This window comes from Ciconia boyciana, chromosome 2 (genome assembly GCF_034638445.1).
Source record: "Ciconia boyciana chromosome 2, ASM3463844v1, whole genome shotgun sequence".
Taxonomy (NCBI): Eukaryota; Metazoa; Chordata; class Aves; order Ciconiiformes; family Ciconiidae; genus Ciconia; species Ciconia boyciana.
The window spans coordinates 96,070,323-96,093,185 of record NC_132935.1 but is presented as its reverse complement, the minus strand read 5'-3'; the positions used below and the strand labels follow the sequence as shown (position 1 = coordinate 96,093,185).

Below are 22,863 nucleotides of genomic sequence, written 5' to 3'. Positions count from 1 at the left end.
TCTTCCATGGAACAGAAGACAAAAAGAATTAAGTCAATTTTGTAATGGTCAGTGATGAATCCTGTTGTCGCTCCGACTTCAAGGAATATAAACATATGCATATTTTGCTAAATTAAGACATACACGTGCATGAGATCAGTCTTCTCGGGAGTACAACAAGTCTCCCTTGCCCTACTTTTGGTGTTGCACTATCACAGCAGTAATATCACGACAACTTTCCCTTTCCTGTTTCCTTCAATATGCACTTAGGCTAAAATCAGCTGCTGGGACAGTAACATCTCTGAGTCATTGCCTGCAGAAAGGCTTCTAACTAATAGTCCTTTTGTCGGTGTAACCTAGTGGAAATGAGACAAAAAGATAAAATTATCGTGCCTCTTAGGTTTAAAATATTGCTTTTGAGTTAAGTTGTTCTCTGCCTGACACATACAAGAATGGCTAAATTTTAACACGGACCTGGGGCTCGTGTTTCTGTTGTACAGCACAGGGTTGAGCAGAAGAAAAGGGAAGCTGAAGCAGAGGAGAGATGGCCGTTACAAGAATCATTCTTTTTGTGTGTTCGATTTTCTGAGAGAACTTGAAAAAAAAAAAAGCCAATTTCATCTTTGCTTCATTCAGCCACCACGGGGACCAGGAACAAGTCTGGATCTTTTAGTTTGACTGCACACATTCCCCTCATTTCAAAGAGCGGAGTAGCAGCAGCAAGGTCTCAGCCTCTTTTTTTTGCTCTTAAGCTAAAGGAATAGCTCCGCTCACACAGGCTGTAGATCAGGCAGTATAAAGGGCATCAGTCACAAACATTTAGCTAGTTTGTTACATGCATTTAAAAATTAATTGTGAAACTACAGCAATGAAACCTTGCTGCAGCACTCTGCTATTAAATCTTTGTTTGGGGAATTTTTATGAGGTTTGGTTTAGGAAGGTCCTACTGGTCCTATTAGTGGGAAATAATGTGGTTTATTGATATTTTTATTTCAACAACTGTGTAAAAGTGTCCATTGGGCAAACCCGCCTTCTCCACTTCCCCAGGGGTACTTGTGAATAAATAAGCATTAAGGCTGTTGTCGTTCATTGTGCAAAGCAGGGACACAAAATGCAAAAAGTGAAGAAAGACCTCTTTGCTTCTGGTTTGGGGCAAGGGGAGGAGGGCATGCAAGAGGGGGTATCCATGCGTTGGGGCCGTGGGCTAAGGAAGGAGCGGTACACGCAACTATAACCTGGACCTCCCTGTGGAAGGGTACTGCAGGACTACAGCCGCTGCTACTGAATTTAAGAAGGTGGAAGGAAAACTGGATTCAAATTGTAACTGCAGTGGGTCCAAGGCACAGGGCAGAAAACATTCTCCATTTGTATAAAATACAGATTTGTATGTAAATATTCAACAATAACTTCTTTAGTAATGAATAAGAAATAAATTGCTTATTTGATGTATGATAAAACCATTATTTTGCACAGATGAGGCAGATGACACTTGATTTATATTGTCTTGCAAAAGCTTCAGACAATTACGGGGAAAACTGTTCTGAGACTTATTACATTGACAAAATTCTGGTACAGCTAACAGCAATATGATTCACACAAGGATCGTCTGGCATGTAAAGCTCGTTTTAACAGATACCAAAGTGACATACATAAAGCTGTCAGGCTTTCTCTAAAGGACAGTCATCCACTTCATGTTTCAAGTGCCAAATTAATTATATTTGACATTTAATTTATAACCTAAGGTATTTTAGCTTTGGAACTTGACTATGATAACAGCAGATTAGAGCAGCGCTCCATTTGACAGAATCGATTTTTCAAGTTATTTTTCTTGTGTGTGAGGGTCTTGATACAGATTTTTGTGTATCGAGCTTGCGTACAGGACACTGACACCTCTAAGCAAAGTAGGCTTCGTTCGCCTCCTCCCCCAGCCATTCCGTGGTGAATTATTTTGCACTTTGAAGCAAGTGTCTCCTGCAGTCTTAATCACAAAGCTCCACCTAATGGAATGAGGGGAGAACTGTGCACAGAAGAAGAAAGGGAGAGACGCTGCTAAGCACTGTTATCAAGGGAAAACTGCTACACAACCGTAAGCAGTTCATCTCCTCCACCTAATTTATAAAGTCTCCCCTTCCAAGGACTTTAAAACTTTGAGGTGGAGGAAAGTAAAAAAAAAAAAGCTTTATCTTCTCATCTGACTGAAATTGTAACCTTCTTTTTATTGTTACTGATAGATATTTCAATCCATCGACACTAATATTTCACACTGATATGTCTCACTTTCTAGGTTCCAAAGCATTTAAAAACTATAAATATATAAAATAACCTGCAAATGTAGGTATATATTTACTGATAGATGGTTCATTATTCAAAGTGAAATCTTTCAATAACGAAACAATCAACTAGCTTTTTAAAAAACTGGCAAAACATTTCTATCAATTTACCTACTGAAAATAAAGGCTTTCTGTACAATTTTAGATAATCCATTGATATCACTCTGGAACACAGCTGGAACACTAGCATTTCAAAATATTGCTGCAGGAAAGGAGCTGAAAAATGAAAAAAACTTTGCAAAGAGCAATGCCAGTTTCAAGGCAGAGGAACTGTTTCTTTTTTAAATGAAGTGCTTTGCAGATGTTAATATAAAAGATTGGACAAATTCCTGCAAAAGCTTAAAAATCCACTCAGAATTTCAGAATTGCTCCCCACTCAGAGGAAGGCTCTGTGGCCACTTTCAGACTTTTTCTGCAACAGAAGGTACAAATCTAAATGTCACCTTGTATCAAGACAAAGCATTTCATTGAAGAACCAGGACATTTGTCAGGATCATCCTTATTTAAGATGACTAACGCAGTGATAGCCCTGAGTCTGTTTTTTGAAATTGTCAGTAGTAGGACAAGACTAGCTCGTTGGTTTTAGTAAAAATGCTAGTTTGGTGTTTAATAGTCTTCTATCAAAAACTGCACTTTGATATTCTGCACAAATAGACCTGCCAATCTAAAATTGTTTTAATTTCTAGCATTTATGATCAGACATAGACGTATGACATCCGCAGCAGAATATCTGCAATTAGAAAGGTGATTTAATCATGTCTTTAACAAATCTCAAGTACACCAACGTGCAGTTAAATCAAGCTATTTCATGGCCAGCTCGGATTTTGTGGTTTTTATCTCTTAACTTCACTACTGTCATTAACCATGGTTCATTCACATGCTGTTCTTAACCCTACTTCTATCCTTCCTCTGCCTTTGATGCCCTTGATGGCTGCGTATAATGCGTCGGTTCTGCGTGATCTTCCTTCCTTCACTTCACAAAATCTCTGGTAAGGTGGTGCTCTCCGAAACTTCGGCTTCTCTGCTACATTTGGCTACACTTGGACAGCAAGTTCAAAATTTACGGGGTGGAGGAAAGCAGGACCGCTAAACGGATGGATATGCAGCGTGATCTCATTAGCCTTGGTTCCTGGGAAACGCGAGGGAAGGGAGAGACGCGCCCTGCCCAGTTAACCTGGCGGTATTCCCCACAGGACAGCACGTTGCTGTTGCCTTAAGCCACCCACTGAATCAAGAAGCCCGCCGCGGCAGCGAGGGACCGGGCCGGCCAGGACACCGAGGGCGGGAGTCCCCTGGGAGTCGGGCCGCCCCTGCACGTCTCCAGCAACCGAGAAACCCAGGGCCGGGCGGCAGCGCTGCGAACCGAAGAGGCGCGGGGCTTGCGCCGGCATCAGGAAAGCCACCGGCTTCCCTCCTTTTCTTTGCCTCTGTCAGAGGCACAGCGACAAACCCGTCAACAGCTCTCGCCCCTTTCCGGGAAGAAAGCAGCCGTTATTTCCGTTGGAAAGGGAGGCTGCCTCCATCCCGAGTTACGAACCGACTCTGGCAGGGCCGGACGGTGGGCGCGGGCCGGGGAGCAGCTTGCTCTGGGAGGCCGCGGGGCTGCTCGGCCCCCGCCGCCGGTGGCCTTGGCCGTAGAGCGGCGAAGAGGCCGCCGCATGAGTGTTTTCCCCCTTCCCTGCCGGGCTGGGGCCGGGGCCGCGCAGCCGCTGCCCGAACGGCGGCGAGCCTGCTGCCTGCTGCCCGCTACCCACTGCCCCCTGCCCCGGCCCCGCAGAGGTCGCCCGCCCTCCAGCTGAGGCCACACCCTGGGGGCGTGGCTTAGCACCATCGTGCTTACCCTCCCGGCCCGCACATGCGCAAACCACCATGTGGGCGGGGGAAATGTTTGCGGCTGCGCATGCGCCCTTAGTGATCCGCAGCTCTTCCCCCTCCCCCGCGCAGTTTCAACGCAAAGCCCGGCTCAGAGCATGAGTCGGCTGCGCCGAGCGTCTGATTGGCTGGCCGGCTCCTTCAGGCCAATAGCCGTGACGGTTCCTTTGGCGGTGTGGTGGTTCCGTCTTCCAATGGGATTGCCGGTTGTTGTCAGGTGACGGCTGTCGCTGCCCTTCCTTTCCCAGGTGGTCCTCCGCCAAAGATGGCAGCTGCCGCGCGGCCGGGGACGGGCGCGGAGGAGCTGGCTTTGCTGGAGAAATTGCTGGGCCTGCCGAAAGGGAACAAGTACGGCGTCCAGGGGGAGCGGAAGGTGAAGGGAGCGAGGAGGGGCCGGGAGCGGGCAGCGGCGTGCGCGGGCGTCCACTAACCCCCTTCCCCAACGGCTTCTTACTTCGCCGCTTCCCCTCCCGCCTCCGCGGCCCGGTCCTGCGCCCTCCCCGCGCGACGATTCCCCTCGCTACCGGTGCCACGGTGGCTGGGGCCTCCCACCCCCCATCTCTGGGGCGGGCGGGCCCTGTGTCGGCCTCAGCTGCGCATCCCCGCACGGTCAGGTCTCCCCTTGAGCAGAGGGTTTCACCTTTTCTCCCTCACCCCTTTTCTTCATCACCCGCCTTAAGCTGTGGCCGTAGGGCCTCGCTACCTACTCACAGGTTCTGGAAACTTCTTCCCTCTGCCTGTGGAAGGGTTGTCGTGTGTCGTTGGAGGGACGTCGGTTTAAAATGTACTTGGTTTTATGCCACTCCTTCCTGCGTTTCCTTGGTGCCAGTGCAAGTTATATCTGTGCTGGTGTAGGTAAATTACGTGAAAAAGATAAGTTGTTAATATCAGAAATGCACCTGTAGTAAAGAACGGTTGCTGTTAAATATTTTGCTCTTTTAAAGTAGATGTCTTGACATTTTGAAGTTCCTATGGAAACATTAAGTTCTGTGGTTTAAGAGGCACCTGAGGCATTAAAAATGTAATGTGGGGCTGAGGGTGTCACAAATGTGTGAGGGCCTTTACATGTGATCCTCTCGGAGAAGGACAACAGAGGAAAGAAGCTGTGTGGTTCCCTTTTGTCTTTGTATGTTTTTTTCTTGACTTTATTTACCATTTATTATTAGAGTCCTGAATAGCAACGTATTCATTCTTTGGTTGCAAAAGCTTCCTTAATTATTTAACAACCCAACTGGTATTTTAATGATATTACTGTAAAGCATAAGTCTGAAAAAATCAAGTAACTAGATATGTCCATACTTTTTCAGACTGCATGTTCAGTGGAAAAATTGAATAGTAGCCAAAGACTCTTAGTACAACTGTGAAATGAATATTATGCTTTCAACTTGCATCTTATGTTAATTAAATCTGAAATAGGCTCCTCTGTGTGGTCAGACACTTTAAAAAACCAAAAAAACTCAAGTATTGCATTTTAATCAGTTTCTCTTCTATCATTTGATGTCACAAATGACTGAATGGGCTTTAGTCTGTTGCAGTGAGTTTCAATTCATTCACTTCATTTCTGACTCTTAGCGGTTCAGTTTCCTTTCCCATAGTTTAACATGTGGTAATGTCACTAACAAGTATATGGTTAGAACTAGAGGTGTGTTGTGTTGTCCTCCCCTGCTAGCAGTGAACTACTAACTTCTGTCAGAGTATCTGGCAATAGAACAGTAAGCATGAATAAGCATTTCAGTAAGTCTGGTTACTGTGTTCTGCTCAGAGAGAAATTGGATGCTACTACCTTTACAATCCTGAGAGTCCTGAATTTGAAAATGAGTTAAAGGTTAGTTAATAAGATTTCTGCCAGTGTTAGAATGAGCAATACTAATTCTTGCTAATATTGTCAGAATTTGATTAATTGGAGCTAAAGGTGTCTTCTTGGTTTGTCCACATGCATGTGTTAACTACATTTCTTCATTTCTTCTGTAAAAATGGAAAATAAACTGAAAAGAGTAAAAAGAGAACGTACACTTTTTTGATGTTACTACCTTTTAGTCTGGATACTTCTAAATTCTGATATATTGCTATTAAGATCCTTTTGAGAGGCTATAAAAAAACCCAATAGTTATTCTTACAGAGACTGCTTTTTGAATGAGTTATTTAGTATTACACTGTTGTTTCCTCTTCTAGGTTCCTGTTCTTCAAACAAACAATGGTCCTGGTCTGACAGGATTAATGACCATAGCTGCCCACCTAGTTAAACAGGCTAAGAAAGACCAACTGCTTGGAAGTACTGCAGAAGAGAAAGCTGTTGTTCAGCAGTGGTTGGAATATAGAGTGACTCGAGTAGATGGAGGCTCTAGTAAAGAAGATGCTAGAATAATTCTGAAGGTAAGGAGTACTTAATTACCTTGCCACTGACTTTTTGAGTGACTAGACCTTGAAGAAGATTACAGTGCTAATGTGTGCATAAATAGGCAATTAATAAAACTGAGCAAACGCTGAAGACTTGACAGTATCTCTGATTACTGGCTTTTATTCTGCTTGCTGCTTTTCACTGTTATTGACAAAAATACCCCAACAACCTGAAACAGGAGGGAAAACAGCTTCAACTCTAAAATATATGAAGCAGAGCTCTTACAGTGTTTTATGGCTGTAATGCTGTAAACTACCCAGGGTGTTCCAGATAGTTTAGAGATTGTTCCGCTGCCTAGTCTCTTATTAGCCATATAAGATGCCAGTTTCTTACTATCTTCATAAAACCTCAGTTAAAAACAAGTTGCGTTGTATTTCAAGATAACACTGCTCTGATTGTTTTAAGAGCTGTTCTTATTGATTTGGTAATTATGGAATGCAGGCCATACTTGATGTTATGGTAATTGGTATTGATACCAAAAGGAGTTACTGGACAGAATTGTGCGTGAAAAGTTAAATCATAAAGGAACCTCTGCAAAACTGCCCTTCACAGCGAGCTACTTTGTATGGAGGCTTTGGTCTACTGTATTAAACTTTTCTTGTAGTCTGAAGCTTACTTCCTCTTAAACGGGTGGAAGCAGAAAAGAGAATCTCAAGGGTCACTCTGTTATTTGAGCAGCCAGATGGCAGGGAGGAGATAGCAAAACTTACTCTATTTTCCTTCTTACTTCTTGTGACTGGTAATTAGTATTTTTGCAGTCTCATGGGAACAGAGCTTGAAGAGAAAATTTACTTTACACTGTTAAGTGCTAAGGGCTCTGTTTACTAAGTGTGTATGAAACAGCAGTGAAATTCAATCAATTTTTAAAGTGTTTATTCTAATTTTAAAAGTATGTTTTGGACAGAGTGCACAATGCTCAGTGCTACCTGTGAGTCTGGGTTTAGAAGGAGCTTTGTGAGCTGCAAGGTATTAAGAAGGTTGACTTTACTTGAGGCTAGCAGAGTCTTAATACTTCTGACTTTTGTTAGGTGTGGCAAGTCTGAATCAACTAGAAGTATTGCAGAAACCAAAGATAAACTGAAGCAGCATTCAAGAGTTAACACATTGTGTTACTTAAAATCAAGGAAAATCTTGCATCTTAAACTGGTGCAAAGCAAAACCTTGTTAGTAATCTGTTGTCCTTTTCAAACTGACAGCCTCCTTGATCTTGAGGACTTGGAATATCATGCCTCCTTTAGAAGGATCAACTTGGTGAAAGTGCTAAAAGAAGTATTTCTCTCACACCCCAGATAATCTGAATTATCTTGATCTCATTGTATCTATGGAATATCTTCCATTGGTTAAGCATGAGATTGTTTATATTGCTTCTCTTTTTGTAACATCTCTGGTCTTATTTTCTACGTGCAAATGCTATCAAAACCTTTACAGTCATGGTTACTCTACAGATAATACATGAAAACTGTCTACCCTTTGGGATTTTCAGAACTTGATTGAAGGAAGCATTGACTAATTAGGATTTAACTTTGAGTTTAGCTGTACTTTGAACAGGTGGTATGACTAGGTGGCCCTCAGATGTCCCTTTTGTCTAATTTTTTTAAAAAACCTTTATGACAAATATATAAAGAATTTCAGTTGTTTTTCAAACAAACTTGTGATGCCTTTTCTTTTCTCCCAAACTGTGAGAAGACCGTATGAGAATAAATACCTAACTTTTATTTACCTTTCTTGCCCTTCTATCATATAAACCCCAAAAACAAGTTTTCTGTCTTGTTATAACAAAATACATCTGCTCTGGATGGCTTAAGTGATGATACTCACATGTATCGGGTATTTTCAGAATTGCATTTGAGTATTAAAACTAGACACAGAGATATGATGGTTTCATGCTGAAGGTGGTATCTCTTCAGTTTTAGCCTTAGCAACACTGGCAGTGTAGAAAAGACAATGTACTGAAATACGAATACGTAGGTAAATCAAGTGTTTCCAAACAAAACAAAATTTCCTTACTGAGAATAAATCAGTGTTACTTGAGGGAGAATCTCTGCCTTTAAGTATATTCTAATAGATATTACCACTTTAAGATTTTCCTACGGATTTTTTTTTCTTAACAGATGTTGAGTGGCCAGAATTTATTTTGACACAGGGCTGCTCTGGAATTGTTCCAGCACTAATGATTTCATAGTATAGCAATTAAGATTTTTTTTTTTTAATTTGTTCTCTTGCCACCACGATTAATCAGAAAAAGACGCAGCCTACCATTAAAGTATACTGTGCCAAAAGGGAGTATGGGTGAAAAAAAGGAAAACTAAAATAGGGAGGCGAGTCTGAGATTGTAAGTTTTACAACGTGTCTGGAATACACAATGGCAGTCTTGGGACAGTTGCAGCCTAGAGCCACAATTTATAATAAGCTGTGCCAAAACCAGTTCAGTCACTTCTGCTGTAAACTTTAGGCTGCCTCTGTTTAACCCTTAGCTGAGGTGATGTGGTTCTGAAAAACATAAGTAAATAATTGGTTTAATGTTTGTTAATTTGAACAGGAAGGGGTTTCTGTTGGCCTTAGGAAAATATGTTCTTAAATTGTTCTTACTGATGTGTTGACTAAAGCTGTTACTTTGCATGAAAGCAATCATGAAGTAGTCAGACCATCGCAACCAGGTTTTTTTATATTCATTCAGAGCAAATACCATACTGTTCTCTGGTCAATGAAAGTGCCCTTTGAGTTTTGTCTAACCTTGATTTGAGCTCCTGTACAGGATGAAATAAATGGGAGCAATACCTCTGGACTGTTCTTCAGCAGATATGTAGGAATGATGATTGTCAATAGTGGTGATAATATCCAATGCATTATGTTAACTTCCTTTCCACAGGGTGAGAGACTATTTTCCTTTGCTTCTGTGATGTTTGGATAGTGTCAAATTAAGCTGCATAGGAAAAAAATCTGAAAATTACTGAGTTGTTTGATAGTTAGTAGTTTTTCTGTTCTTCTGGGAAGGAATTGAGAACCTTTGTGAAACTTTTGTGCCACCAAATATCTACTTAGATGTTAATAAATTCCATTCAGGAGACTTGAATGTCTCTGATTTGTCAATTTTAGATATCCAAAACTTGAGGGTTCTTTCCTCTCACCCCATCTTCAGAGGCATATCCTAAATAACTGGGAGGTTGTACTTGCATTCACAGAAAAGCTTCCACAGAAATGTAGAAATCTCTAGTCTCTGAAGGATAATTATAACCAAGAATTTTTGTGTACTACTATCAGTGTCTTATACAAAAAATGTTCCATGATTTCAGCTGGGTTTGTCCTAATTTCTTGTGCTGTCTGGCTGTAATCATGAAATCCAATTAGACGTCTGAATAAGAGAGCTTCAATTCTTATTTAATGTGCTTGTTTGAAAAATTACTGTTTCCACAAATATGTAAGCAGGTTAATCCATGCTCTGTCCATGCTGTTAATCCACAGTTCTTGTACACTGTTCTTTGACAGACTTCCAAGTGGGATGCCTGTCCACTTTGGCAAGCTTGTCTAGCAAGCATTTTTTTAAACTTCAACTTTCTGTGTTCACTTCTCGCTTTTCTGTTAGCACCAGGATATTTTTGTGCTCTTACAGGTGTAAAAGATTGAATTTTGATTATTTGAGCAACACCTGTTGATTATTTTTCTTGTCTTTTACAGGAAATTCAGTATGTTGAATATAATATTCTTCCAGACCAGGTTTAGCTCATAGTTTGCCTGTTAGATAGAAAAGTCTTGTGTTAGAATTAAAAATATGGCTACATTCCAACAGTGAAATTCTACTTGTCTTGGATATGGCTGCAGAATCCTTTTCTTGGGCTCTGCATTGTCAGAGGCTTGCCTGGGGCATTTGAGAGTGCTCAGCTCTTTGTCTTTGCATGGTGCAATATAAAGGCATTTAGGGCATAAATGACCTCGAGAATGTTGCTGACTGAAAGGATGTGCTTCTGTGTGTAAGGGAAGTATATAAACTAGCAGCATGTTGTTGTGGACAAAACATCCAAACCAAAATCAGAGTATGATTTAGATCCATTGGAAGCTATTGAGTCGTTGTAAGAAGCAGCTGTTACTTATCCAAGCCCCTGTCTCAACTTGCAGTGATTAGAAGGGATTCAGTCGCCTTAATGGATGAATTGGATTACAGACAATTAGATTGCATACTTAAAAGATGATAAGCGATACTGTGGGGTAGCCAGAAGTGTGCTGTAGATGGGTTGTGTTGAGCTGTCACTCTAGATATAGGCTGTAAATTGAATTTTTTCCATAGAACAAGTAAATGGAAAACCATCGGTTAGTCCATAAATAATGCAACATCTCTTCTTTACATTGCTTTCTCCCCCTCATACCCAAAAATGGAATTTGAATTGCTGCAGTTGTTCAATGCATATTAGTGCATCAAACTGCAGTTATGCCTTAAATACCTGTCTGAAATTTGAGAAAGGGTTTCCTGAGGGATTGCAACAATAAGTTCACACAGTTACAAGCAACTTCCAAGACTATTTCAGTCATTTAATACTGGGATTGTATATACATAATCAATTTAAGTAGTGACATTCAGTACATGAAAGACAATGATACAAATGGCAGCTAACAGACTTGAATTTCCTCGATGTAATAAAAATTTAAATACAGTTTTGTATTCTTATTTTCATTAATCTCTTCAGGACAGGAACACTATTTCAGTTTAATACCACGGTCACCTTAAGAAAGCTTGACTTTCAGGAATTTTAACACAGTTGGCTATTAGCCAATAATATAATAATCTATGGGAAGCATAACCCATAAGGCAAGATTAACGAAATGTGCCTAATGCACATGAAAAAAAATTGTACTGTGGTGTTTCTGAATTAGCTTGACTAACAGAATGAAATCAGAATATCGGTCTATATTTTATGGGAGGAAAGTACATGTTCAAAGACAGAATTGTAAACTAATGCTAATTTATCCAAGACTAAACCATTTTTGTCGAATTTCATTTGCTGAGTTAACTGACTGCATAAAATTTGATTAACCATAATAAATAATTGTTCATGCTGTAATGGCTTACCTTGCCTTTAAAGTTTTAGAATTTTTTTATTGATGAATATTTTGAGTATACATGTGCAGTATATTCAAAGAACAAATTTATTCTTTGTATGATATTAACTGATCTTTGTATGATATGAACTCATCCTGAACAACTGGGCAAACAATATTTCTGCATAGAAACTAGCCTACCTCTTGAAGATGTATAAAACTAAGAATTAGTGTGCCATAACTTACTTGATGCAGAAATCTGAAATTTTGAGCAGGGAAATAACTGTGTTGATTGTACCATCAGAGATAATGAGCTTTTTACTTTACATATAATTTCAGTGGTGTTACTTCTCATTATAATGCATGTTGAGTTTCTGGTTAATCAGAATGAAAAATGTTGGTCAGAATTAGTGTCAGAATAGATGATTTTATGATTTTTTTTTCTAGTAAACAGATTTCTAGATATTTTTTCTTCCTGCAAGCTTTTTCTTCTTAACATTGCACTTGCCTTTGTGTTGTGTGTATGAAATTCCACAGAACTGTAGTTACATGTTTAAAGTAATTTGAGAGCTAACTAACATCAACAAAGCAGTAAACTAGTCTAAAGAAAAGAAGCTACATAGCTAGGGGCTATGTACATGACCTTACAGAATTTTAAGTATGCAGGGGTTAATATTTTTCCCTGATTTGCTCTAATAAAAGAAATCAAAGGAGACATGAGGATGTTTAAATATTACAGAAGTACAGGGGTCCTGTCATGAAGAGGTTATCAAATAAATAGTAAGGTGACATAATGGAGTCAAACTTGTCAAATTTAAGTGCAAGGTCAGATGTCTTAAAGTCTCAGCGTTTTAGTTTTGTGGTTGGTTTTGGTTTTTTTTACATATGCACTGTAGGGTATCTCCATATAGGTAAAATTATGGAACCACAAGAACTGCAATATGCTTAAGGCTAAATGTAATTTTTAAATTGTTCACTAATTATTAACCCCCTTCTCCTTGCCCTAGACCTTTTTTTAAAATAAAAGGTTGTCTTAAAATGGAACATGCTGTAATTGAGACTGAAAAATTATTTCAGGGACGTTTTGAAAAATGTTAGTTATGTTTAAGCTGCTTACCTCTGTTTCTGGGGGAGGGGGTGGCTTAAGGAGATCTTTGAGGAAAAAGGAGTGCACTTACTACAAGTTTTTTCAACCAGCAGAGGAATATTAACAGGGAGAGTTTCCAAATCCAAGAAAAAGCTGGGAAACTCTTTTCCTACATTTCTGATAAAAATATGATAAAACTAAAGCTTGCTTATGCTGGGATCAAGGTTAAAGTAGATAACTTTGTTTGCTGTTACATTTCTTTCTTTAGAGGGAAGTAGGGGGCAGAAAGGTGCATAAATTGGGTGAGAAGTAGGTAAGGTGTGGAGAAAAGGAAGGACAGGTAAAGAGGTAGAGCTGGTGTGTGATGCATATGTTCTCAGAAGTGATACACTTGAGCAACAATGAGTCTGTCAGCCTCCTGTTTTCCGGCAGAGAATGACTGCATACAAAAAGACATGAAAAAGGGTTTTTCTGTAATACAGATTTGAAATATATATTCACTGAACCTAAATGGAAGCCTTCTACTACCCACCGTTACAGCCTCTGATATGGAATTGTTGAGAGAGAGATGATCTTAAAATGCTGAAGCAGTGCTTTCTTCATACAGACTTAGATAGCAACTGAATTGACAATATCAGTCATTAAGAATTGCTAGCAGTGATTTCAACATGAATAAAAGCAGGTGTCAAATGGTACCAGCTGATGGGTATCAAGTTTCTGTCATTGAACTTGAAATGTGTTTATTTGTCTCCCACCCCACTACCCCTTTGTGCTTCCCTGGTTCTTACACATTTGCAGTTCCAGAACCTTGCTGACCAGCTGCATTAAGTCCTGGAGGACAGGATAATCTGCTGCTGGAAGAGCAATATGCTCTGGTTTGATCATAGGACTGCATTTTCCATTTTTGCAATGTTAAACGTATAACAGCAGTGCTGCTAAGTCATATGCACTAATTAAAAAAAAAAAAAAAAAACCAAAACCCACAACTCTGGCATTTTTGAATTCCAGTAACTTGAAGCCAAGAATAAGACAGATTTGAAAGTATTTCTGTGGAGTCAGCTTAATATGTAAAATAAATCACACTTGTATTTACAAAAATTTGAGTGAATGTAAGTGGGGGAATTATTAAAAATTATGTCCCAGCAGCAAGCTGGCTAGCACTTTGTTTAGAGACCAACATTTAAACTTTATTGAATTGTTGTGTCAAAGAACAATGATATTTTAGTATATCATCTCGGCACTTTTTAGAATTTTTTCTTCTTTTAATTTTTTCTCCTTTGCTTAGTTGGGATAAATTAAAGCTGGCATTTATTTTATATGCATGGTCTCCAGAGGAAGTTTTCTATTATTTTTTTAAATTGCCTTAATATTTTGTCTTACAAAGTCAATACTACGGTAGTATAATGACTTTTTCCTTTTTAGGATCTTAACATACACCTTGAAGATAAAGTCTACCTTGCAGGAAACATTTTTACCTTAGCAGACATTTTGATGTACTATGGATTGCATCATGTCATGGTAAGTGTTATTTGCATTATTTTTGTATGTATAACTATCATAATCATTGTTTATGTAAAGGGTAGTTTATTGTTGTAGAAGTTGACTTACTGAATTGATCAATGACAATTACAGAACAAAAATGGAGAGATTTCTTATAAGAACTTCAAATAAAACTAGCTTTTAAGTTTTTTACTTTTTTAATATTTAGCTATGGATCTGTCAAAAGAAGTGTATTATCTGTAGTGACCAGAATGCTTTAGTTTCCTCCATGTAATGTAACAGGGATGATGACTATCCCTGTGGTTCTAGGTATGAGGACTCTTACCTGTTCAAGTCTGAAACATGACTGCTTATAGAACTACATGGGGAAGTAAATAAATGAAACTGAAAGGACATGTCAGAACTGAAAGTACTAACCTTGTTAGTATTGGAGAAATGCTGCTGATGCTATGAAAGATGCATGTAAATTAAGTTCCTGAAGGATGAATGCATATAAAAGTGTGAGCCATAACAAAATGTCATTTGTGTTTCAAGACTTAATAAGACTTGATAACATGGGGAGCTGGTGCTTAGGAGGAGAGGGGAAAAAAAAAAGTTTGTACCGAGCAGAGATGATGTTGAGATTCTTTGTAGTCAGCTCAGGGTTTTACTATGAAGTGCTTATAAATCATTGCACCTCAGTTCTGAACTCCAAATGGTAATTTGAAGATGAAGCAGTAGAAGTTATTTGTATTTTAGTGGCTGGAATGTAATTGTAAATGAGGTGTCCTTCTCTGGAGTGGAGTAAACAAACCAAAGGACTTGCACAAAAAGGTCTGCTAAATTCTTGGGAGATGATAAAATCAGTAGAAAATTACAGTAGAAAATTCGGGAGGAGGGGATAGAAAGAGATGCCTCTGACAAATGCACGTGTGTCTGAGAATCGGTGAATTCAATCAACTGGCTGAACGGTTACTTTATACAATTAAACGCAGGGCTCTGGGAGAAGAGTGCAAGAACGCTACACTTCAGAAGGGAGGCTGAGCACAGATGGGGGAAGATCAAGTAATGAAATACTACCAAAACTGAGAGAGAACTTATGTATTTGTATCTTGACTGTCCAGGAGTAAAAGTTCAAATGAGAGAGTGTCAAACAGAGGAGAGGGAAGGGAAGCTTCATCTCAGAAGGCTTTTGAAAACATGTTAGAGTAAGTCATTTAGAATTAATTCTGTTAAATCATATTTGCCTTGTAAAATATCTTTAGTAGGATAGATATGTTGACTAGAGTGTCAGAATGGGTTACCTTTCACATATGATATGGAGACATAGAAAAAAAGGTATAAGTACTTTCTAAAAATATGACTGTATATGCTGTAAGAGAGTATGAGTTCTAATGAGACATTTTTTTAAAAACTTAGGCAGGGGAAAATCAAGCTTATTTTAAATTTAGAGTTTGCTCTAGAGTAGACCACCTAATCAAGAAGAAAAGATACAAGTTATTGCTTTGGGAAATAGAACAGATGGTAAAAACAAATGACTTGGTGCTCCTGGGTGCCTGCAACCATACAGACGCTACTTGGGACAGGTTTATAGTACAGCATCTGCTTCTGAAATGTTTGATTTCATGGAAGATAATTTTCTGAATCGGAAAGGTATAAAGGGCAAATAATGGGGTGGCTGTCCTAAATAAAGAGGAAAGTCTAGAAGCTACTAGCTAGGAATTGCGTGTATTTTGAAGGTTTCAGAATTTATTAATATTAGTACTTAACTACAGAGGTAAGATCTTGAACTGTAGAATCCTGTGACTTTTTTTATTATTTTTTTTATTTTTCCTGTAATGAGAAGTGAGTATGTCTAGAGCTGCTGCTCTGCCCTAAGCTTTAAGGGGGGGGAGAGGGGAGGGTGGCAGTGGGGAAAGCTGCTGTATCTCTTAATGTGATGTGGTCCAGGGAAGCAGTTTGTCATATCTACCACTGTTTCAGCTAAGCCTTGTGCAAAATATCAGTAAATGTTTCCTATAATCCTTCAAGAGAGGAGGTAGAAATGGGGGGGGGGGGAATGACGATACCCACAGTGCTTGCTGTCCATCAAGCTGTCTAGAAAATTCAGCTGCAAATGTTAGTGATAATGAACTTTAGGATTAATCTCTCTGCTTTTGATAGACTAACAACTACATGCTAACACAGACATTAGTAATAGAATACTGTAAATATTAGTGACATACCATGATCATCCTGAATGAGCCAAGTATTATTAAAACTTTAAAAACCTTCTGATGCATATTTCATTGGAAAGGTTTTTAAGACCATCCAATCCTATTGCTCAGTTCTTCACCTGTGGTTTCATCTTGCTTTCTTAGTGTTTCTGAATATAGATCATACATCTTCATATTCCTCCCCTCCTCCCACCTTCATTTTGCCCTTCCCATTATCCCGGGGGGGTGGGAGGTGGAACCTGATTCTTCACTATCCAGGCTCATCCATTCAAACTTACTAATCGGTTTGTCTACTGAACAGGAACAACTCTTAATTTTGCAGTTGTATGCCTTTCTTTCATTCTTCCTCTCCCTTCTAGTTATCTTAATAAGCACAATAGTACTATGTGTTTAAAAATCCATATTGTGGAAAGGAATGAGTATTTTAATAGTGAGATTCACAGGTAGTGTTTCAGGCATCTTGCAGACTGAGTCTATTTTGAGTCTATTAATTAGAAGTATACACTTGTAATAATAAGGCAGGAACTAAATAGTGTACATTGTCATTCTGCATCATAATATAGGTCACAAACACCCAAAAAGTGTAATGCTTCATACTAACTGTCTAAATGAGCTTTTTCAATCAATGTGATTTACATTGTCATATGTAATTCCATGTCTCCATGTATCTAAAACAAATACTGTTGTCTTTAGACACTTCGATTAGTTAAATACATATGTGGATAAATATGATGAACAATGAAGTTCTACTATGTTAAAGCATAGATTGCAGAGAAAACATGAATTTGGAAGCATTGCTTGAGGATAGCTCAGGCAATCAGTAAGAATTAAATTCCCCCTGTGGTAATGAACTTGTTTTCATATCGTTCTTTTTATTTAAAATAAAATAAAAAGGTTTCCCTATACTTTTATTCTTAAGTATTTTCAAACAGCACAAGTCCAGTTCTATTTAAGAGAAATAATCAATACAAAGGCTGATCAGTTTTTATACTTCAAAAATGTTGTCAGAACCAAAGAAGTAGTCTCAAATCTATATGTCTGACTTGAAAATTTCTTAATAAGGTCTAGAAAATAACTTATGAGTGAAATTTATATCTGCAAATGGAAGAAGCCTCAGTCAAAATTTTGGGGTCAAAACAAAGTAAGTTGTTCTGCTCGGGTCAGAACTACTAATCCTGAACTATAACGAGAGTGCAATAGCAGTTTATTTTCCACTTAATTTTTTCCATAATGAACATTGCCTGTAATAAACAGATTGCCATGAATTTTTCTTAATATTCACTGATATGCTGTTTATCTTAGTACTGGGATAACAGGCTTTCCTTTTAAAGAAGGATGCTAGAAATGGTACTTAAGCTGAATTACAAAAAACAGTTTTACTTCAAAGAAAAGATTTAATTTTAAGCATGTTCCTTTAACAGCAGAAAATTAGTCAAAACTATGTGAAAGTACATGTATTTCATGAAGTACACCATTTGACTGTTTTTGGTTTTTCTCTTTCCCTCATATCTAAAGGCTAAATTTAAAAAGTGAGGTAGTATCTTATCCTTTCCTTGATGCTGAAGAATTTCAGATGTAGGCAGGTATTTTTAGATTTTCCATGCATGTGCAGGGTGTGGGAATAGGAATTTATGCCTGCATCCCCAATGCTACTGCAAGCAAATATAATTAAGCTTGTGTATTTATAGCCTTTCTAGAAACTCTTCTAGTTGCACTGTATGATGACCACCTTGGTTACCCTTTGTGAGCTTTGTGGTGGAAGAATAAGACTTTTTTTTCCATGACACAAAAAAAAAAAGCCTGTCAAATTGAGTGTCTGCTTCTTTGCTATTAAAATAATTGCTTTAATAGCAAATAATTATTTTAACAGCAGAACAGCAGCCTTTCTTAACTTGGGGGAATTATCTAATTTAATGAGGAAGAACAGAAAATACCCATCTAACAAAATGTTGTAAAAAATGCCATGGAAGTGATCTCTAAACAATTAACCTAAGAGTTATGTTCCAAGTAAAAAGTAGAGCAATCCACAAAGTGATTTTTAATATATTTCACTAATAGAGTACATTATGTAAATAAGTAAAAATATCTTGCTTGTTGTGCCTGGAGTACAAAAAGGGGTTTTGTTATTAGAGTAGCTGTCTGTTTTGCCCTTCAGATGTTTTTTCACTACACTAACATAATGGAGGAGGACTAGTTTTTCAAACTTTATTTTTGATTTACATCAGAGAAATGTGAAGATTGAGAATGATCAGTATAAAATTATGGGGAGGAAATACTGTATCTGCTGCAAAATGTGAAGTTTAGTTCAGCATTTTCGTAACCAAGTGCTTACCCTTTTTCAAAGTCTTTAATGGGTATTGTAATTACAACTTCAAGTGTGCAACACTCACGGAACTTAAAGTGACAGTATTTTTAGCATCTGCTCATACTTAAATACTTTTCTTCACTTTCAGTAATTTTAGATGGCCTTAGAGTACACATGTTGCTCTTTTCATGCTCTGTGTTGCTTTGTAAATGGTTCTGCAGCTTCATACCAAGCACCAGCTTCCAGCTACCATTAATTATAACAAACTGCATGTGATCAAAACCATCTTCCCCTAAACAGTACTGCATGGATTTTTTTTTTTTGTCCTGAATATACTGTACTTGCAGAAGCTCAGGTAATTTGTGAAGCACTCAGTGTTACTTTTTAATAGCTTCCACTTTTTGTTTGTAATGCCTTTAAAAATTCTGGAGTTTTTCCCCTTATCAGCGTTATTCTCTTCCACTTGGCTAATGCTGATTAACTCTCTTATGTTTCTAGCTCAGCAAAAATAATATGTGGTTGTGTTTTAATTGATTTATCTGTAAACATCTATCAGACTACACAGCTGTAGGGATAGTGTTTACATTTCCATGCCAGCAGCAAGAAAGGCAAATATTCTCATACTGCCTGAACTGGGGTTCATAACAGTTCAAAATTGCAGTAGTTGTTGTGGAAATACATGTGAGTGCTATGCTTGTATCCTGGCAGGTGTGTCCTGTAGGAAGAAGAGCCACTTGGGTTTAGGAGCAGCTGCAGGATCCTGCTTTTCGGTTGTTGCCACAGTTACTATGCTCTTAGCTTACTGTTAATAGAGCTTTAATGCTATGTGGCATTGGTTTAGAATTCTTTCCTGCAACTCCTTGAAATTCTTTGTTGATACTTTTCCAGTGGTTTGTCTTCTAGAATATATCCTTATTTTCCTTTTACCTCTACATGGTTAAAGCTTTCCAATTCTAAGCCAAGTGCTGGGCTGTGTGAGAGAACAGTAAGGAGAAGCAATTATAGTAGTTAATAGGCAGCTCTTGAAATCAAAAGGGCTGGTGTGTCATGAGGTGAAATTTAACATGAGACTTAGTTTTGAACACCAGCTTTTCACTCATACAGCTGAGTAAATGAGTATGTATAGCTCTTCCTGTAATTTAAAGTTTGTTGGAACATATTTGTTTCCAGCTGTCCTATGCCCAAGATAGAATTTGCAACGAACTTGCATTATCCATGAAATCTGGTGTTTGTAAAACAAGGCATAAGGAATATGCCATCTGTTTAGCTTTTGAGGAGGGGATTAACCTTGATTAGCTTTAGAAGTCTAAACATGAAAAATATCAGGCATGTCTAGCTAGTGATTTGTCTGTTAAAACTATCCTCTACAGGTGTGCCCTTTTTCATTGACTGCAGGTGTTGTCAAGATGACTAAGTTAAGCTTGACAGCTAACTTAGATAACTGAAAATGAAGTGAGGTCAATCCTGCACTGATTGGTTTAAGTATTGGTGAGATAAGATAGGGTAGTTGATGTGAAGGTCACGTTTTGTTCCTAATGCAGTATTTGTAGTCTGTTTCGAGGACTACTCCATTTGTAATTCAGTTGTAGTAGGTTAATGTGAGGAAACAGATTATTGTCTAAACTGATAAGCTAACTTCATTACAGAGAAATGAGGAGATGTAGAATTGCTAATCAAGGAACAGTAATACAGGTGATAATAGGGTGGGAATAGTTCTTGTACAGCTGGCTTGAAAGACTCTGAAGTAATAGAAGACTTTATAGCAAAGCTTTGAGGATGTTGCTGACTTGAACTTAGAAGACTTTGAAAGGTATAGTTAAGATCTGTAATTGTAGATGACTTTATCTGAGACAGTCCTCTGATAAAGGTAGGCTTGAAGCTCTTCATTAATCTTAGCCACAATTCCTGTGGCAAGGAGCTGTTGCAATAGCTATATGATAGTTGGAGTCTTCTTCCTGACTGATCTTGCAGCTATTTAGATCTGGTTTAAAATAAGCAAGTGACTGTGCTGTTGACTTGTGAACTCTGGTGAACAACAGGACCTCAAACTGTAGGAGCAAGTGACAGTACTTTAAATACACTTATGAAGTATGGACAGGTTTCCAGTTTGTTTTACTGTAGTAATTTCAGTCATGCCATTGCTATCTTAATAATGTGAGCTAGCACATCTGAACAGGTAAGTGTTAAGCTATGCTGTTTCTTAGTAACTATGGTATGACTATTGCTCAAAATGGAAAACAACTTCCAGTTTTTTTATGCAGTCTGAAATTGCCTGAAAAAAACTTATTCCTGTGCTTATAATACACCTTGAAATACAAAGTAGTCACTTTGCTTGTGAAGTAAGACTGCCTGCTAGATTAATGTGAGACACTTGTGTGTGTTGTGGAACTCTTTTCTGCCCCTCCCAATATTGTATGCTAACCCCATGAATAGACAAATGCATTAAATTCAAGCAAGCTTTTTCCCCCTCTCGATCATACAAATGTATATTCCACCCTCCAGGTCTGTTCATTTGAGTAAATTAAAAGTAAATACATATTTGGGGCTGTTAATTTTAATATGTGAAATTAAGATGGAATACTGCTGGACTGTAACAACTTTTTATGTGGGTGAAAATCAGCTGTAAAACTGTCCACTTTTATTTTACCTTACCACATGTTATGACATTAATGATGCAGTGCCTTGTATTATTGGTGCCTTGTATTTCTTCCCCATACAGGTGGACCTCACAGTGCAAGAAAAGGAGAAATACCTTAATGTGTCTCGTTGGTTCAACCACATTCAACATTATCCAGGTGTCCGACAACATCTGTCTAATGTCATCTTTATCAAGAACAGATTATACACTAATGCTCATTAAGGAAAATCTTAATGTCATGTGGAAGGGTGTTTGGGAGCTTAGAAGTTATACTGTCCAAAACCACTAACTTGCAAATACTGGTTTGTAACCTTCTATATGTGAACCAAAACTGTAGATGCCTCAAATACAATTGCATTGAATTGCTATTGTTCGTTCAAGAATTTGAACTAATTAAAGAATTGTATCATGTATCTGATTAAATGCAACAGTGGTAGAAAGATGGAAATTGAGTTTTAATTTGCTATTTTTTAAAAATGAAAAGTTATTTCAATTAAATATTCAAGTGTAATTACATGGTCTTTTTAGGAAAGAATTACTTATTTTCCTTCCATTATTCACTCCTTTTGCTATTTATTGAATCTTTACTTATGTCCCACTTTCTTTTCATTTTATTTTCCATGGATGTTTACACTAGTTTTGTAAAAGTTAAGAGCTATATTGTGTGCCAAGGATGTGAAAAAGGGAACATGCAAATATTACAAAGTATTTATGTGACTGAATAAATTATTTTAAAACTGTAGTCTTAATTTGGCTGTGAAACTCTTTAGTTTTTCTTCAGTAAAGAAAATGAAGATTTTAAAAGGTTAGTTCACTTGCTACTTCATTTTGCGGTATATGGACTCTTATTTTGATTCTTGACGCATTTTCTTTCTAACTGGTGATGCATTTTCTTTCAAAAAGCTAGTGTTTTTCAAGATTTTGCATATGTCTCACTTCCTATGGTATTTCTACACAAGTGCAAATGCAAGTTTCAAGATCTTAAACAAAAAACAACAAAAAAGCCCCCCCTCAGCTTAAGATAATAGTAAGCTAGTCTGTCAAGTTCACTCTCAATGTTTTCAAGTTTGTTTTAAAACCAAAGACACTGTTGTTGAATCAGACATTTGGACAGGTCATTTCACTGTAGAATGTGGTCCCTCTGTTTTTATTTTTAACAAATTTAAAAGTGCTAACATAATGATACATCTGAGGATACATCTGAATTGGGTAATTACTTTCTGCACAAGTCAGTTGACACTTCTTTCAAAACACTGAAAGAAATACAAAAATATTTTGATATTTTAATTGATAAACTTCTATGTTGGTTTCTACAGCATTGTTTTAGCAAACAACTTCTCAGTTGTATATTCTTTTGTCTTAATGTGTGTGCTACTTTAGGAGCCTCCTACCCAGTAGGGTAGATACAAAGATATCTTGGACAGCTGTGTGAGTGTTTTGAATGTTACAAGGCCTTAAGAAAGAAGTAGGTAGATAATGAGATGAGGTAATTAAAATATATCCTAACACATAAAAGAACAGAAGAAAA

The 22,863-nt window shown here is 38.0% G+C and overlaps 1 protein-coding gene across 1 annotated transcript; it reads left to right on the top strand.

The window, feature by feature from the left end:
• Positions 1-4,397: 4,397 nt before the first annotated feature.
• Positions 4,398-22,077, top strand: EEF1E1 (eukaryotic translation elongation factor 1 epsilon 1). Its single transcript, XM_072853263.1, has 4 exons — positions 4,398-4,554; positions 6,354-6,554; positions 14,120-14,215; positions 21,417-22,077. Exons 1-4 carry the CDS (start codon positions 4,447-4,449, stop codon positions 21,555-21,557), a joined length of 546 nt encoding a protein of 181 aa, XP_072709364.1. The 5' UTR covers positions 4,398-4,446; the 3' UTR covers positions 21,558-22,077.
• The last annotated feature ends 786 nt before the right edge of the window (positions 22,078-22,863 follow it).